Consider the following 16,290-nt stretch of genomic DNA (forward strand, 5'->3'; position numbering starts at 1 on the left):
GGGTACGTCTTGCTTGCTCCAAGCTCAGCGCGCATCTGACGTCACCTCCCTCTTCCTGCGCATGCTCAGCGGGGAGTGACACGCCCTCGGCTGGTTGGCTCTGCCCCAGATGGGACCGGTCCGCCGCTTCCATTGGGTGCGGGGGTTACCGGGCTCCGCCCTTGACGAGGAGCTGACAGGGAGCCCCTATTTGGTAACCCCGTCGAGCACATGTTCGATGGCGGCTCGTTGGGAAGGCCTCATGCCCTCCCAACACCCCCTACCAACCAAGCCGGAGTGAGGACGCGCACTCCCTGTGCACGCTGCCGCCGTTGCTGTTGTTGTTGTTGTTGTTGCTGAACCGTGAGGAAGAGCTGCGGGGAGGTATTGGGAGGTCCTAAACTTCCTAACGGTGCCATACAATCACATTCTGGTGCAACGAAGGGTCAGAATTAATGGAAACGAGTCCTTAACTGACATAGACTAAGAATAACTAGCAAGATGTCCTATAGTTGTCTTACATGAGATGCGGTGAACCTGGGCACGACATTTAATGGGGGAAATAGGGGGAGGTCGGGTCTACAGAGTGTTGTTTACAGAAAATGGGACTAGGGAATGGGGGATTGGGGATAGTTGGGAAGTATTGAGGAAATAGGGGAATATTTACAAGCGGATATGGATGGATGCAAATCCCATATCCGCAACAATATATATATATAATGTTGAATATATAATATATATATATATTCAATATATCTCTCTAGACGGTTGAACTGGTTGAAGGGGGAAACGACAGAAAAAAGGTTGGGAAGTGCTGGTCTGGATCATGGTGTTTCTGGCTTAATGCAAATAATCCTAAAATAGTTGCTTTCCTGAAGTATGAAATTTGACATGGAACATTGTGGTTCACTTGGTAAAGAAGGCCATCGTTGACTGTTATCGGTTTTGGGTGCGAAGAAGTTAGACGTATTTGGGTCTTTCACTTTTGAGCTGTTCACCCTGGGCTTCAATCTCGACCCAGCTATAAACTGTCTTCCTGGTGTTTTCCATGCACATAGTGTCCCCTGGCTGGACGTTACAACTTGGCATCCTTTCTTCAAGCACCAGTCGTTCATGGATGTTAATGATCGCACGGTGTCTTTTGCAAGTGGCACCCTAACAAAATTCCAAATTCCTGCCACCTTATCAAACATAAGTCCTTGCCAGCCGGTTCATGAAAAATTGGTCAAAAAAACATTGCCCAGCCTTCCCCACAAGAAGGTAGGTATCGGTGGGGATTTTAATAAGTATGACAACAAATGACTTATTTGAAGAGTCTGCCCCCTTCAGGTTATGCTGATAAAACTGCACAGAAAATCTATTGCTTTCCCAACTTTGGAATGACTATTGTTGAAAACTTTGGAGATTCATCCTAAAATATCCTACTTTGTACACTGTATTTCCCGACACATTTCACCATGATGGTTTGGATGTCCAAGCGTAGCTCCAATTTCTTCAAAATTTCACATTTGGTGACGAAAGTGATGGATAGTTTTGCAATTTCTCTCTGTGAAGAGCTTCCGATAGCATTATTTGCCTCCTTCAGTATGTTTCTTTATGCAGGTAAATCATACTCAAGGTAATACTGTGTAGTTTTATGGCAAACTGGTAGCCCACAGAACACCATACACTGCATACTGTGTACATATATCAGGCTAATGTTGTCTGTCTCTGTCCCACCCTGAAACACGGAAACGGTCCTCCTCGGAGAAGAAAAAAAAAGAAGTCAAAAGTTGCTTCAAATTAATCCAAACCTATGGGAATTTTTTTTTAAAATAGGACCAAAAAATTGAACCTGTGCAGTGTATAGGTAACAGACCACTGCCTCGATTGCTCCCGTAATTTTTTTTTCTTTGCTGTTAAGAAATATGTAAGCTTCCATTTCTTTTAACTTTTTCAACCAGCACAAGAGATTTATCCTAAAATATCTTACTTCGTTCACTATATTTCCCAACACATTTCACCATGATGGTTTGGATGCCCAAGCCTAGCTCCAATTTCTTCAAAATTTCACATTTCAGCTGCTTCAAATTAATCCAAATCTATGGGAAAATTGTTTTTTTAAATTGGACAAAAAAAATTGAACCTGGGTGGTGTTTAGGTAACAGACCACTGCCTCGATTGCTCCTTCAAAAATATTATTTTTCTTTGCTGTTAAGAAATATATAAGCTCCCATTTTTTTTAAACCTTTCAACCAGCACAAGAATCAAAGGCTTCCTTTTTTTTTTTTTTTACTCGTGTTTTTTAAAATCATATCGTGTTTTTTGGGGGGTTTTTTTTACTACGGACTTCTGCAAGTAGTACAGTGATCTGCGTTTGGTCACCAGACATTTTATGTTCCAGTCCCAGGTAGCTTGCTTGCTGCGTAGTCCAGCTAAAATAGTTTTTATGGTACCCTTTTTTCAGAACTTATTTTTAGAAAACGCATCCCTGCTTTGGATCATATATGTCATAAAAGATATGCTGATTGAATTTATTCAAAATTGAAGGCTCCACTAACTTTTCCAGCTGCTCTGCAGGAAAGGCTCTGGTCAGATGTTTTGGCCATTGAGTGGTCTCCATCCGACATTTCCAAACATTAGCCTTTTTTTCTTTTTTGTTTTGTTTTGTTTTGTATACAATATCGAGGCTCGTGAAAGAGCGAACATTAATCACACAGAAAGACAAACCGACACATAAAACATATAACATAGGGAGCGGTAGACAAGATGGGGAGAGAGGGGGAAGGACACAAACACAACATTTGAGAGCAGGGACCGAGAGACATGGAGACATCGAGAGATCTGAGAGAGGGCGAGGGCTTTGGGGGGGGGGGGGGGGCGTGGGAAGGGGGCAGTGGGAGAGGTATAAAACATATGGACACTGCCAGGACTTCCAGGAAAGAAGTTGGAATTTCAAACAAGGTGGATCTGGGGTGAATTAGCGGGGGTAGAAAAGATCAAGGTTTTGGATGGGGGAAGATAAGAGATGGTGGTGAACAGCTGTTTTAAAGACCTGGAGGGAGGAGTGGGATTGAAGGGAGTGAGGGAGTTTGTTCCAGAGGCGGGAGAAAAGAGGAATGAAAGAGTGAAGGTGAGCGGAGAGCCGAGATTTCGGCAGTTTAACCATCAGAGGGTTGCTGGCAGATCTTGTGCGACCTGTAGGAATATTTGAGGGACAGAGCACAGAGAGAGCTGGGGGTGCAAGGCCGGAGAGGAGTCGGTAGAAGACAGAAAGACCACCTACCTGCCTGCGGTGAGTGAGTCAAAGGCCCTCAGAGATAGCTTCATCGCGGGAGATTCCAATAATTCTGAAAGCTTTGGTTTCAACAGCGTGAAGCCGAGCTAGGTGTGAGGCAGGAGCACCGGCCCATAGGGGAGAACAGTATTCCATTGAGCTGCGGATGAAAGCCTTGTATGTGGTGAGGAGCTCAGGTGTGCCGAGGAAGGACTTCGCACGACGGAGGATGCCCAGTCGGCGACTGGCTTTGGAGGCCAGCTTGGAAATGTGGTTTTCCCAAGAAAGATCATGGCAGATAGTGAGACCCAAAATCTTGAGCGACAGAACTTCTTGGAGAGGATTGTTGAGAAAGTAGATGGGAGGGTTGTCCAGTCGATCTTTTCGGAGAGACATAGTAAGAGTGTGAGATTTGTCAGGATTGAAAGACATGTTCCACTTGTTTGTCCAGTCTGTGATTTTGTCCAGGTCTTCAGAGAGTGAGGAGGCAGCAGACTGCCGATCTGAGGGAAGAGGAATGGAGCGGCAGAGAGTGGAGTCATCAGCAAAGAGATAGAGAGGATTTTCGAGAGAGTCAGAGAGATCATTGATGAAGACCAGAAAAAGCACGGGGCCCAGAACACTGCCTTGGGGAACTCCAGCCTGAACAGGAAGAGGAGATGAGAGAAACCCATTCAGGGCCACACGTTGACGACGACTAGAGAGGAAGTCCGCCAGCCATGCGTGGAGATTTCCATGGATACCAAAGGAGGAGAGTTTGGTGAGCAGAGCGGGGTGCCAGACCGTGTCGAAGGCACGTGATATGTCGAGGGAGACAGCTCTAATTTCCTGTTTGGCATTGAGGACCTCCATCCATTGTTGAGACAGCAGAAGCAGCATGTCCAGAGTAGAGTGACCTGGTCTGAAACCAAATTGATGATCAGAGATCAAGCCATTGGAGAAGAGGAAAGATTTCATATCAGAAGCAATGATGGATTCCATGACTTTGCTGATAATTGGGAGAAGGCTGATTGGTCTGTAGTTGCTAGGATCTGTTTTTGCACCTTTTTTGTGCAAAGCGGTGATGTTGGCTGATTTCCAAGCAGATGGCAGTTGACCTTGAGCAAAAGAGAGGGTGAAGAGAACAGAGAGAGGGTGAGATAGAGCAGCAGAGCAGGATTTTAGGACCCGTGGGCTGATGCCGTCGGGTCCAGTTGCAGAATCAGAGTCGAGGGTTGACAGAAACTTTTCCACCTTGTCAGGAGGAAAGGACACGGAGTCCAGGAGCAGCAGGGTACGACTGGGTATGGTGGGTACAGAGAGGGATGGGTTTGGGACACAAGATTTAGAGGCAAACACAGAGTTGAGGCATTCAGCTTTTTCACGTGCGGAGTCAGCTGTGTAGCCGTTTGAGGTAAGGGAGGGGATGGAGGGGGAACAAACACCAGAAACGGATTTGACCAGACGCCACCAGGATTTGGAAGAGGGAGACAGATAAGAGAGTTCGGTCTTGAGAACAGAGAGATATTGTTTCCTGGCTCTCCTGAGGGTGGACACACACTTGTTTCGGGCTTTGTGAAAGGAAATGAGATTTCCTTCCGTTGGATTTGCTTTCCAGGAGACGAAGGCAAGTTGTTTCTGGGCAACAGCCTCACCACAAGATTCCGTGTACCATGGACGGGAGGAAGGGTATGACAACTGAAGACGAGATGGGATAAATCTGTGCATGAGAGAGAGCAATTTACTTTGGAAGAATTCCCAGGATGAGTTGATGTCAGAGGTGGTAGAGATGGGAGACCAGTCCAGATGATTGATGGCTGCTTGAAGACCGTGCCAGTTGGCCTGAGTGAAATGCCAGACTCGTCGACGCTGAGCAGGCTCCCTGAGGATGGTCAGAGAGATGTCCACTTTAACAAGGACATGATCAGATGTTCCGATCGGAGCAGAAGAAGAGCAGCAGACATTTTCAGGGAAGTTAGTCATAACCAAGTCCAGAAGAGAAGATGTTCCGTTGACTGAGATCCGGGTCGGGAAATTGACAGATTGTGTCAGTCCCAGTGAGTCGCAGAAGTCCTTTGCTGAGGAGCCATGGCTGGTGAGAGAGGTACCCACACCCAGCCAACTGGCATGATGACAGTTGAAATCACCACATATGAGGAAGAGAGAGTTGGGATGAGTAGATAGAAGTTGGTCCATATCATCAGACAGCGAGATGTAGATGGAGTCATCACTGTTTGGTGGACGGTACAACACACATATGAACAAGAGGTGGGAGCGAAGGGGAAGCCGTAGCCAGAGGTATTCCTGGGGGTGAGGTGGAGAGAGTGCAGTGCAGGGCGAGTGAGGAAGAGAGTTTTTGATAAAGATAGCAACCCCGCCTCCAGGACGAGGCTCAGGTCTATCATACCGGAGGAGGGAGTAGCCCGGGAGAGATACTATGGAATCAGAGACATCATAAAGGAGGAAAGTTTCTGTTAAGCAGATCACGTCTGGTTTGACAGAAGCAACCTGTATGGAGAGATCGGTTAAGTTTGAACGAAGGCCCCGGATGTTTGAGGTCCATACCGTTAATGAAGAGGAAGGGGGAGCATCAGATACAGAACAGGGGGGAGGAGGGGTAGGGTAAGATGTGGAAGAGGTGGAAGAGGTAGGGAGAGCTGTTGAAGGTGTGTCAGAGATTTCAGAATAGCTCGGAGAAAGGGAAGGATGGGGCGGACAAAAGGTTTGATGGTGATTGGGTGAGCCACAATGAGGTGTTACTTGAGGAGGGGGAAGAGCGAGGCAGAAGGTTGGGGGAGATGGAGGTGAGAGTTTGAAGGGGGAAGAAGCGGGGAGGACGCTTTGAGGAGGGGGAGTGAGCGGGGGGAAATTGAGAAGCAATGAGGGTGGGGAGATTTGAAGGGGAGGGGTGAGGGGGGAGTTTGGGAGGGAAGGGACAAGGGGAGGGATTTGAAAGGGATGGGATATGGGGGAGATTTGGAGGGGAGGGGTGAGGCAGGAGTTTAGGAGGGGAGGGGCGAGGGGGCGTCTTGGCGGGGAGGGGTGAGGGGGTAGTTTAGGAGGGAGGGGGCAAGGGGGGAGATTTGAAAGGGATGGGTGATGGGGAAGATTTGGAGGGGAGGGGTGATGGGGAAGATTTGGAGGGGAGGGGTTATGGGGAAGATTTGGAGGGGAGGGGTGAGATTGGATTTTTGAAAGTGTACGATTTATGGGAAACGAACATTTATTGCAAAATGAGTTTCTTGTGACCTTCGAGTTAAAAATACGTTTAAGGACGCTGGATGGAGGATGGAGTGCAGGAGAGTTTAGGGAATGTAGAACAAAGGCACTATAGGAGATGGATATTTTTTTTGGGATGAATTGATTTGGTGAGCAAGTCGAAAGCAGCCTTTTAAAGAAGAAGAAGAAAAAGGTGTTATAAAATATGACGGAATACATAACTTGAGGGGAAAGTGTAAACATTGAAGGTTAATGAGTGAAAACTATCTGGGGAAATGGGGGAGAAACACGTGGTCGAAGAACGAACGAACGAATAAGAATGAATAAACGAATGAGAACAGAGAAGGAAATGTTTTTTTTTTTTGTTTTTTTTGAGTTGAGATTTACACAAGGAAGTAGGCTATGGGTGAAAAGACTGGGAATACAGAGAACGAAAGTTATTGGATCACAAACGACGGACCACTGAGAGAAAAACAAAGCCTCAAGGTTGTACAGTGCACACTGTACAAGGCCTTGCTCGCGACACGGCAAACAGACGATCAATTTATGAAAGATAAACACCGAGAAACAACCAAAGTTGCACACAATAACTTCACACACCGAAAGATAAATACAGTTTCGACAAAATACAATTGTGAACAGACTTAACTTCGAAAAACGTGGAGACCGTGTGGAGCTTCGAAAATCCCTGCCGCCGTCTCCAAGATCTCGCGAGCCTTGGAAAATCACAAATAAATAAATGTCTTAAAGAGTTTTGAAAGACATTTCCTTTGCAATCTTAACCATGCAATTCTGTGTTACCCGTCACCTCCACTTCCCTTCCACTTACCCTTCTTCTCCTTCCCTTCTTTGCCTACTTTCAGTTACATGTTTCCAGTTGGAGGTAACATGCTGCCAGGTAAGCTTATTTTGTTTTTAATGTAAGAACAAATCTATAATTTTGTTGATTTTTTTTTGTTTGTTTTAAAGGCCTTAACAAGGTCCATACTGTACTCCGCAAGGAACTTCATGCTTAAAGTAAATAAAGTTTTAGCGCTGCTGACGTCGATGGGTGTAGCCTTTGACCTGATTGTTTTTTTTTGTTGTTTTTTTTTTGTATACTGAATCGAGGCTCGTGAAAGAGCTAACATTTATTTCACAAACAAATCAACCAGACAAACAAAATATATAAAAAGAGGGAGCGAAGACAAGATGGGGAGAGAAGGGGAAGCACACAAACACAACATTTGAGAGCAGGGAGAAGTGTGGGAGGGAGAGGGCTTGGGGGGAGGAGGCGTGGGAAGGGGGGGGGGGGGGGGAGAGGTATAAAACACAAGGAGACCAAGGACTTCCAGGACAGAAGTTGGTATTTCAAAAAAGTGTAGGATTTGGGGTGAAATTAGTGGGGGTAGAAAAGATCAAGGTTTTGGATGGGGGAAGATAAGAGATGGTGGTGAACAGCTGTTTTAAAGACCTGGAGGGTGGAGTGGGATTGAAGAGAGTGAGGGAGTTTGTTCCAGAGGCGGGAGAAAAGAGGAATGAAGGAGTGAAGGTGAGCAGAAAGTCTTGATTTTGGCAGTTTAACCATAAGAGGGTTGCAGGCAGATCTGGTGCGACCTGTAGGAATATTTGGGGGACAGAGCCCAGAGAGAGCTGGGGGGGCAAGGCCAGAGAGGAGTCGGTAGAAGACGGAAAGACCACCAACCTGCCTGTGGTGAGTGAGTGAAAGGCCCTTGGAGTTAGCTTCATCGTGGGAGATTCCAATGATTCTGAACGCTTTGGTTTCAACAGCGTGAAGACGGGCTAGGTGTGAGGCAGGAGCACCAGACCAGAGGGGAGAGCAGTATTCCATGGAGCTGCGGATGAAAGCCTTGTAAGTGGTGAGGAGCACAGGTGTGCCAAGGAAGGACTTCGCATAACGGAGGATGCCCAGTCGGCGACTGGCTTTGGAGGCCAGATTTGAAATGTGGTTTTCCCAGGAAAGATCATGGCAGATAGTGAGACCCAAAAGCTTGAGTGACAGAACTTCTTGGAGAGGATTATTCAGAAAGTGGATGGGAGGGTTGTCCAGTCGGTCGTTTCGGAGAGACATCGTAAGAGTGTGAGATTTGTCAGGATTGAAAGACATGTTCCACTTGTTTGCCCAGTCTGATTTTGTCCAGGTCTGCAGAGAGTGAGGAGGCTGCAGACTGCTGATCTGAGGGATGAGGAATGGAGCGACAGAGAGTAGAGTCATCAGCAAAGAGATAGAGAGGATTTTCAAGAGAGTCAGATAAATCATTGATGAAGACCAGAAAAAGCACAGGGCCCAGAACACTGCCTTGGGGAACTCCAGCCTGAACAGGAAGAGGAGATGAGAGAAACCCATTCAGGGCCATATGTTGACTACGACTAGAGAGGACGTCCGCCAGCCATGCGTGGAGATTTCCATGGATACCAAAGGAGGAGAGTTTGGTGAGCAGAGCGGGGTGCCAGACCGTATCGAAGGCACGTGAAATGTCAAGGGAGACAGCTCTAATTAAATTTGGTTGATTTGGCCAATCTAATTGGTTGCTTTGTTTGTAGCATCAATATGTTTTATTTATATATATATATATATAACTGTAAGAAATAGTAGAACTCCAAAATACGAGGAGGGCGTCTCATTTGTATTGAATAAATAATTAATCGTTAGATTAAATAAGACACGGACGCAGCTTCAGGACGTCGATCTTTAATTGTCGACAAGCTTTCGACCAACAAAGGTCTTCTGTTGAGTCTACAAAAACAGCAGGCATGTATATCAGTCAAGTATGTATGGTGATATGTGTGTGAGATGTGTGATGTGTGTAGAAAATGCATACAGAAGGAAGAGCCACGCCAAAGTTCACTCACCAGCCCCAAGTTCAACGGAAGTGACCGTTTGCGTTACAGTTAGGGTTTTACAGTTACAGTTTTTCCCGTTTTTCCCGTTACAGTTTTTGTAGACTCAGAAGACCTTTGTTGGTCGAAAGCTTGTCGACAATTAAAGATCGACGTCCTGAAGCTACGTCCGCGTCTTATTTAATCTAACGATTATATATATATATATATATATATATGTATATATATATATATATATATATATATATATATATATATATATATATATATATATATATATATATATATATATATATATATGTATATATATATATGTATATATATATGTATATATATATATGTATATATATATGTATATATATATATATGTATATATGTATATATGTATATATATATATATATATATATATATATATATATATATATATATATATATATATATATATATATATATATATTCAGCTGTTTTGTAGTCTCGTTAAAAACGATGACTGAAAAATTGAAGGAGAGAACCGTGGGGACGTTTCTTGCCGATTTTTGTTTTTCAATTTGTTTTCCTTTGAAGTTGGATGCCAGAGTGAAACTTCACCGCTATTGACAAAAACAAAGTTCGATAAATGAGGATCGTTCTAAAAGTCATGCCCAAATATTTATTTTTGCAGCCAAATTTTTATGTCCTTGCATGACACCTCACCCAAAATATTCATTACATGTAATGTGACAACGTGCCATGTTTTTCTCCAAAATTTCTGTCCTTATCAATGGCTTTACGCTACCGGTAAAGAAGTGGAAGCATATCCTGTCAGTAGAATTCTTCCTCTTGTTGCCCTTCAGGCACTTCTTCACTTCACACATGACACCGTCTTCGCTCTCGAATTTTTGTCCATGCAGGATGGTTTTTGGTGCTCCGAAAAGATTCGTCTGATGGTGCTAAATCCGGGCAGAAAGTACAGACCACTCCGGTTTGGTGATGGCCTCTCTGATACGGAAGTTTGTGTGGAGACGTGCATTATCATGTTGCGGCAACACGTCTTTGTTGTCCATGTTAGCTAAAAAACTTGGTGGACGAGTTGGTTAGGCAACAAGAACAAGGCAATTACATTCTGGTTAGTGTCCGGATCGAGATCCGGCCTATCGGTGGATACAAACCGTAAACTGTTCAGCCTGACGGAGGGATGTGTTCCACTGAGTGTTATTCTGTTTTTGTTTTTTTTCATGCGCCTTCCTTTTTGCTTGCTCAGTTTTGAAAATGCAAGCGCTCGTCGATGATTCTCATTTACAGGTCCAGGTATGCCACCGCAGCAAATGCCTCGACCTCCTTCTGGTTTTATGATGCCACCAACAACTGGCATCCCACTCCATGCTGGCATGATGGGAGCGTTGCCCACTATGAGTTATGGAGGGCAGATTGTAGTGCCTGTGTCCAGTCATACTTTGCCAATGCAGGTGAATGAACATCATAAATAATTTTAATCTTGCTTACCTCAACAATCCTAATCTTAGTGTAAGGAGGTTGCTCAAGTTTTTGAAATTTAATTTGCATTCAAAGGGCACTGTATCTATGGGAATGGTAACAACTGGTGCCATGTTACTTCCGCAACAGCAGTTCTATTCGACAAGGCCACCACCTCCTACTTACATTGCCAGCCAACAGTATGTAAAGTTTTTGAACATTTATTCTTTGTAAAATAAAGCTTATTTTAATGACCATTTGATTGTTCTCCATAACTCATGTTTCTTTCAAGTCATGTGTACAGTTGTTGCTATTGATGTCCGAGAACAGCTCACACATTCTTTCTGTTTTCTGTGGAGATTAATGATGGGTGAGCAGCACAAGTTCCTAGAGCAGCAGAAGAAGATGGAAGAGCAAGAGAGAAAGCGGAGGCAGTTTGAGGAACAGAAGCAAAAGTTGCAGATGATGAGCAGTGCAAAAACAAAGGTAATGCAAACGACTGCTGTCCCACTCTGTTGTTGGTTTGTCTTTTTTTTTGTGCCTTATCCAACTATACCTTTCCACCTTGTTTGCTATGTCTATTGATTGCCGCTTGGTGCTCCGCTTTTCCAAGAGCCATCATCTCTGTCTATCATTTTCCAAGCCGCTTGTTTGGTCTTTTGTTCCTCTTGTGCAATTGTTTTAGTTGTGTTTGGGCGAATGATAAAAGTGCTGTTGGAAGGAACCGGATTGTGATTTTGAAATTGACGTGATTTTTTTTTTCCAAACGCCCTTCTCCATCCCTCACCCTCACCCACCCTTTTCAACCTCACTGTCCTCTTGCATCCTACTCTCCTCTTCCATCCCACACACACCCCTCTTCCATCCCACACATACATCCCCTCTTCCATCCCACACCCACATCCCCTATTCCATCCCGCACCCACCCCCTCTTCCATCCCACACCCACCCCCTCTTCCATCCCACACCCACCCCCTCTTCCATCCCACACCCACCCCCTCTTCCATCCCACACCCACCCCTCTTCCATCCCACACCCACCCCCTCTTCCATCCAACACCAACCCCTCTTCCATCCCACACCACACCCCTCTTCCATCCCACACCACACCCCTCTTCCATCCCACACCTTTAACCCCTCTTCCATCCCACACCTTTAACCCCTCCAACAAACTTTTGGCATGGAGACTGAGGTTAAGAAGTCAGCTTGCCAGGAATTTCATGTCTTGTTTCCCTTCTTTTGAAGTTTATATTATGCCGTCAATTACATTGCATCTGTTTATTGCCACCTGGCATTGTTATGGTTGATGCTCCATATGAAATACACGTGTGTACACTTGCTTAAAACTGCTAGTGACCTTTTTGTGTCAGGGTTTTTCGGTTTATATTATGTCTGGAAGAGCTATTGCCTGACTTCTTGCTGTTTGTTGTATTTTTTCTTCGTTGGTTTGGGGATTTCAGGTGGTAGAGAACAGGGATAATGCGCTGGAGGCAATGATGGGGAACCTTGTGGGGTTCAGTCGAGAGACCAGGATCCACCTACCATCAACACCCCAGAAAAATGGTTTGTTTTCCATACATTTCTGAGTGCACTATTAAAAAAAAAACTAGAACAATGTGACTGTGTCACCAATATGCCTCCGCATAGTCCCACAATGGGTAGATGCCATCACTCTGCATATGTATGGGTAGGGGATCACGTTTGTGAAGTTTCGTGTTGATCGGATAAGGTTCGTTTTTCTATCCAAGATGACTACCAAACCACGTGACCTATGACATCATCATTTTCAAACTATATGCAACAGTGCTGTTTGATGATATTTGTAAAATTTCGCATCGATAGGGTGAGCGGTTTCAGAGATATAATTATTTTATATTTTCCTTCAATCCAATATGGCTGCCAAACCATGTGACATATGATGTCATAAATTTAATATTTCAATACAAATGGGTCATATATCATGTGCATGCAATTTCAGATTTTTAGGATAAGGAATTCGATTAAAACATTTTTGGCTGGTATATCACTTCACCTATGATGTCATAATTGTCATGCTTTTGTTCCCCATTGGGACTACCTGACAATGTGCCAAGTTTCAAATTTTTTCATTCAGCGGTTTCCAAGAAATTGTTTTTAAATTATTTGCTTTTAATCCAAGATGGCTGCCATACCACGTGACCTATGACGTCACATTTATCGTCAAAACATTCTGCATGGGTTTAACTCCTACCCTGAAAGTTTTGTCTCAATCTGACATATGGTTGCTGAGAAAAACGAGGTTTAGCGCATACGGACGGACGGACGGACGGACAACCAGAAAACATAATGCCTCCGGCGACTTTGTTGGCAGAGGCATAAAAAAAACCCTTACCATGACCTCCAACATTTAAAATCTGAAATGTGTAAAGATTCAAATTAATAGTTTCCTTCTCAGGGTTCTGTCGTACCTTTATTATTATCCATTACCTGACTCCTCATTTCCTCCTCATTTCTTCCTCATTTCTTCCCTCCATCTTTTTCTCCTTTACTTTTTTTTCTCTGTGATTTTGCCTGTGGTTTTTCCAACTCGTACTCTTTTTGGAAGATTTAGTTGAAATACCATTTTCTTTGTGGCTTCACCCCACCTTTCCTTTATTTTGATTTTTATGCTCGAATTGAGGCTCATGCAAGAACTGAACGACAGCGGGCAGTCGGTCAAGAGAACAGGAGGGGAAAACCAGGTGTGGAGGTTGATAGGGAGTGGACAGACCCGTCCTCTTATCTTTTTGACCTCTTATTTTTTTGATAAAATTTTGGCACAGATGTTATATAAGTAGCACAGTCCCTCTTTTTATATATTTTGTTTGTCTGGTTGATTTGTTTGTGAAGTAAATGTTAGCTCTTTCACGAGCCTCGATTCAGTATACAAAAAAGAAAAAAAGAAAAAAGCTAAACCTTAGGTGTTTGTGCCCACTAGTTTCCAACTTATGGGTTGTCGAAGCTTTCTTTTTATCTCTTTAGAGCGAATAAGTGGCCACTAACATCTTTATTTGTCGAGTTAAAGAAGTAGGTGACGCATCAACGGAAGAATTATAGTTATCCTGCCGTGACGAGCAAAAAGCGAGGTGATTCAATTGGTTCAGTTTGTCCATCTGTCTGTCCACAAATGTCGGTTTACAACAGAGGGACAACTTGTTTCAATGGAATGTTCGATTTTGAACACAGATCGGAACATGAATCCGAAAACAAACCATACATTAGCAGTACTTTGGCTCTGAATTCATCCCAATTGCGCATGCACAGAGATGGCAATGAAGATATCTATACTCTTGTCTGCCTTCCTGGCAGTCAAACCAAATTGAAAATCACTCCAACCAGGAAGCTTACTGTTTTTAAGAATGTTGTAAAGGACACAAACAGCAGGCATGATAACTAATGTAACGTGTCAGATAAGGTGGTGTAAAAGATGCTGCATCAATGGCGGTAAACTTCTGAAAAGTTTTATTTTTCTCCAACCTTTGAAATCTTTATTTTATCTCGATTGAATTATACACTTGAACTCTGTAGAACACAAATTGCCTTGTTGACACTTTCAAAAGCCCTTCCATTTAGCAGAACTTGGACAAAATATTACGCATTTTACGTCATCACGACCAATCAAATTTGATGCTTGCAGATCCCACCATTTTCCTTGTCTCTCAAGACTGTGTGGGGTAACATGTTCTATTAACTCTCTAATTTTAACCCTTTTGCAACTACAACACTTTCAATAAGGTATGCATCTTATCAATGGCCTAGTCCTGCTCACCATTTTGGTGCATCTGTTTGTACACGGGTTTTTATTTCCACCTATATCAATGCCGTTGTGAGATTGGTCAGGGGTACACTTAAATCTAAACTACCACGGCTACCAGTACTCTGAATATCTCACTATCAAGTGTCAGGCAAGATGCTGCTGTACTCGGTACAATAAGATCAAAGTCAACCTGGGCTTATCAATCAAATTGGCACTACCCAGCCTAAAGTTGAGGAAACCTTTCTAGATCCTTCCTTCCATGCTTGTGCAGGGTGTCTCAAAATAGATGGAACCCATTAACATGATAATAATTTATTACTCAGACAAGAAACTCCAAAAAAGATTACATTTCCTGGAAGCTGATATGATAACAATTAAAAAACTGAAGATTTGAGGTCTCGAGCTCAAAGGATACATTTATTAGAGCACATGTTCCAAATGACAGCCTTTGCGCCTTAGACACACTTGAAGCCGACGAGCGAAGTTGTCAATCACTCTGACACACTCTTCCTTCCTGATGGCACGAATCTTCTGGGTGATGGCCACTTTCAGTTCAGAAATGGATTGAGGACGATTCTCATACACGTGGTCCTTCAAGAACCCCCAGAGATAAAAATCTGGGGGGTTCAGATCGGGTGAATGCGGAGACCACTCGGGTTCGCGGCGCCTGCTGATCAGCCGATCAGGGAATCGGTGGTCCAGCCACTCCATCGTGATGTTGGCTGTATGTGGAGTTGCCCCATCTTGTTGGAACCATTGCACATCTCGATTCACGCCACGACGTCTCCCAAGTCCCCTCCAGAACTTGTTGAGCACCACAATGTAACGCTCCTTTGTGACAGTGACTGCCTCCACGTCTGTGTCTTCAAACCAAAACGGTCCGATTATGCCATGTTTTGAGATGGCCACCCAGGCCGTGCATTTCACAGAGTGCAAGGGCCTCTGAAGCACCTCGTCTGGGGCTTGTGTGCCCCCAGAACACATTGTTCTTGCTATTGACATGCCCACAGAGCAAGAAGTGTGCTTCGTCGCTGAACCAAACATCATCAAGAAAGTCAGGATCCTCTTCGATCTTGTTCTCAAACCACCGGCACATCACAACACGTTTTTCCATGTCAGCTGGTGTGAGTTTATGCTTGATCTGGATCTTGTATGGGTACAGCTGAAGATCCTTGATCAAGATTCTTTGCACTGACGCACATGAAAGACCCAGCTCTTGGCTACGTCTTCGGATGGACTTTTTCGGGCTCCTTCCGACAAAATGTCTCACCGGATTCACATTGTCAGGAGATCTTGCAGTCAGCTTCCTGCCAGAACTGGGTGTTTCTGCCTTCTTGTTGAGGTTGTTTACTGATCCAGTGGCTTGAAATTTGTGTGCCCAACGATAAATTTGGTTTTTCTGGGGATAGTTGTTGAAGTTGAACTTCCTGCGAAATTTTGCTTGCACCGTTTTGAATGATTTCGTCTCCAAATAAGTAGCGACGCAAAATATTTTTTCCTCCTTTGTCCAAGGCATTTTGATTGATAATTATTAGTTGTTATGGTCTCCTCTCTTCAAATCTGAAAAAAAAATAACAATGAACATTAATATTGGCAGAATTATTAGCAGTGACATGGGTTCCATGTATTTTGAGACACCCTGTATCTGCCGGTAAATGCAGCAATGAGATACTTGCTTAGCTCGAGATGTCCCAAAGAAGATGCTCATTGAAAATACAACCTTTTCCTTGTCCTGAAGATACTGCATTGCACTTAACTCTGTGAGAACAACTCGTGTGAGATGCAGAAA

At 44.1% G+C, this 16,290-nt stretch overlaps 1 protein-coding gene across 10 annotated transcripts in view; it reads left to right on the forward strand.

Moving 5' to 3' along the window:
• Positions 1-16,290, forward strand: part of SYNRG (synergin gamma) — a 93,279-nt gene that overhangs the window by 16,794 nt on the left and 60,195 nt on the right. For 6 of the 10 annotated variants that reach the window (XM_068135635.2, XM_068135636.2, XM_068135641.2 and 3 more), the window contains exons 2-6: positions 7,297-7,331; positions 10,557-10,720; positions 10,824-10,927; positions 11,087-11,213; positions 12,187-12,289. In XM_068135635.2, coding sequence (XP_067991736.2) covers positions 7,297-7,331; positions 10,557-10,720; positions 10,824-10,927; positions 11,087-11,213; positions 12,187-12,289 — 533 coding nt within the window. The remainder of the gene's footprint in view (positions 1-7,296; positions 7,332-10,556; positions 10,721-10,823; positions 10,928-11,086; positions 11,214-12,186; positions 12,290-16,290) is intronic. The other 4 variants (XM_078768031.1, XM_068135637.2, XM_078768029.1 and 1 more) reach the window with 2 other exon arrangements.

Source organism: Myxine glutinosa, chromosome 14, assembly GCF_964187855.1.
Source record: "Myxine glutinosa chromosome 14, kmMyxGlut1.1, whole genome shotgun sequence".
NCBI classification, from domain to species: domain Eukaryota; kingdom Metazoa; phylum Chordata; class Myxini; order Myxiniformes; family Myxinidae; genus Myxine; species Myxine glutinosa.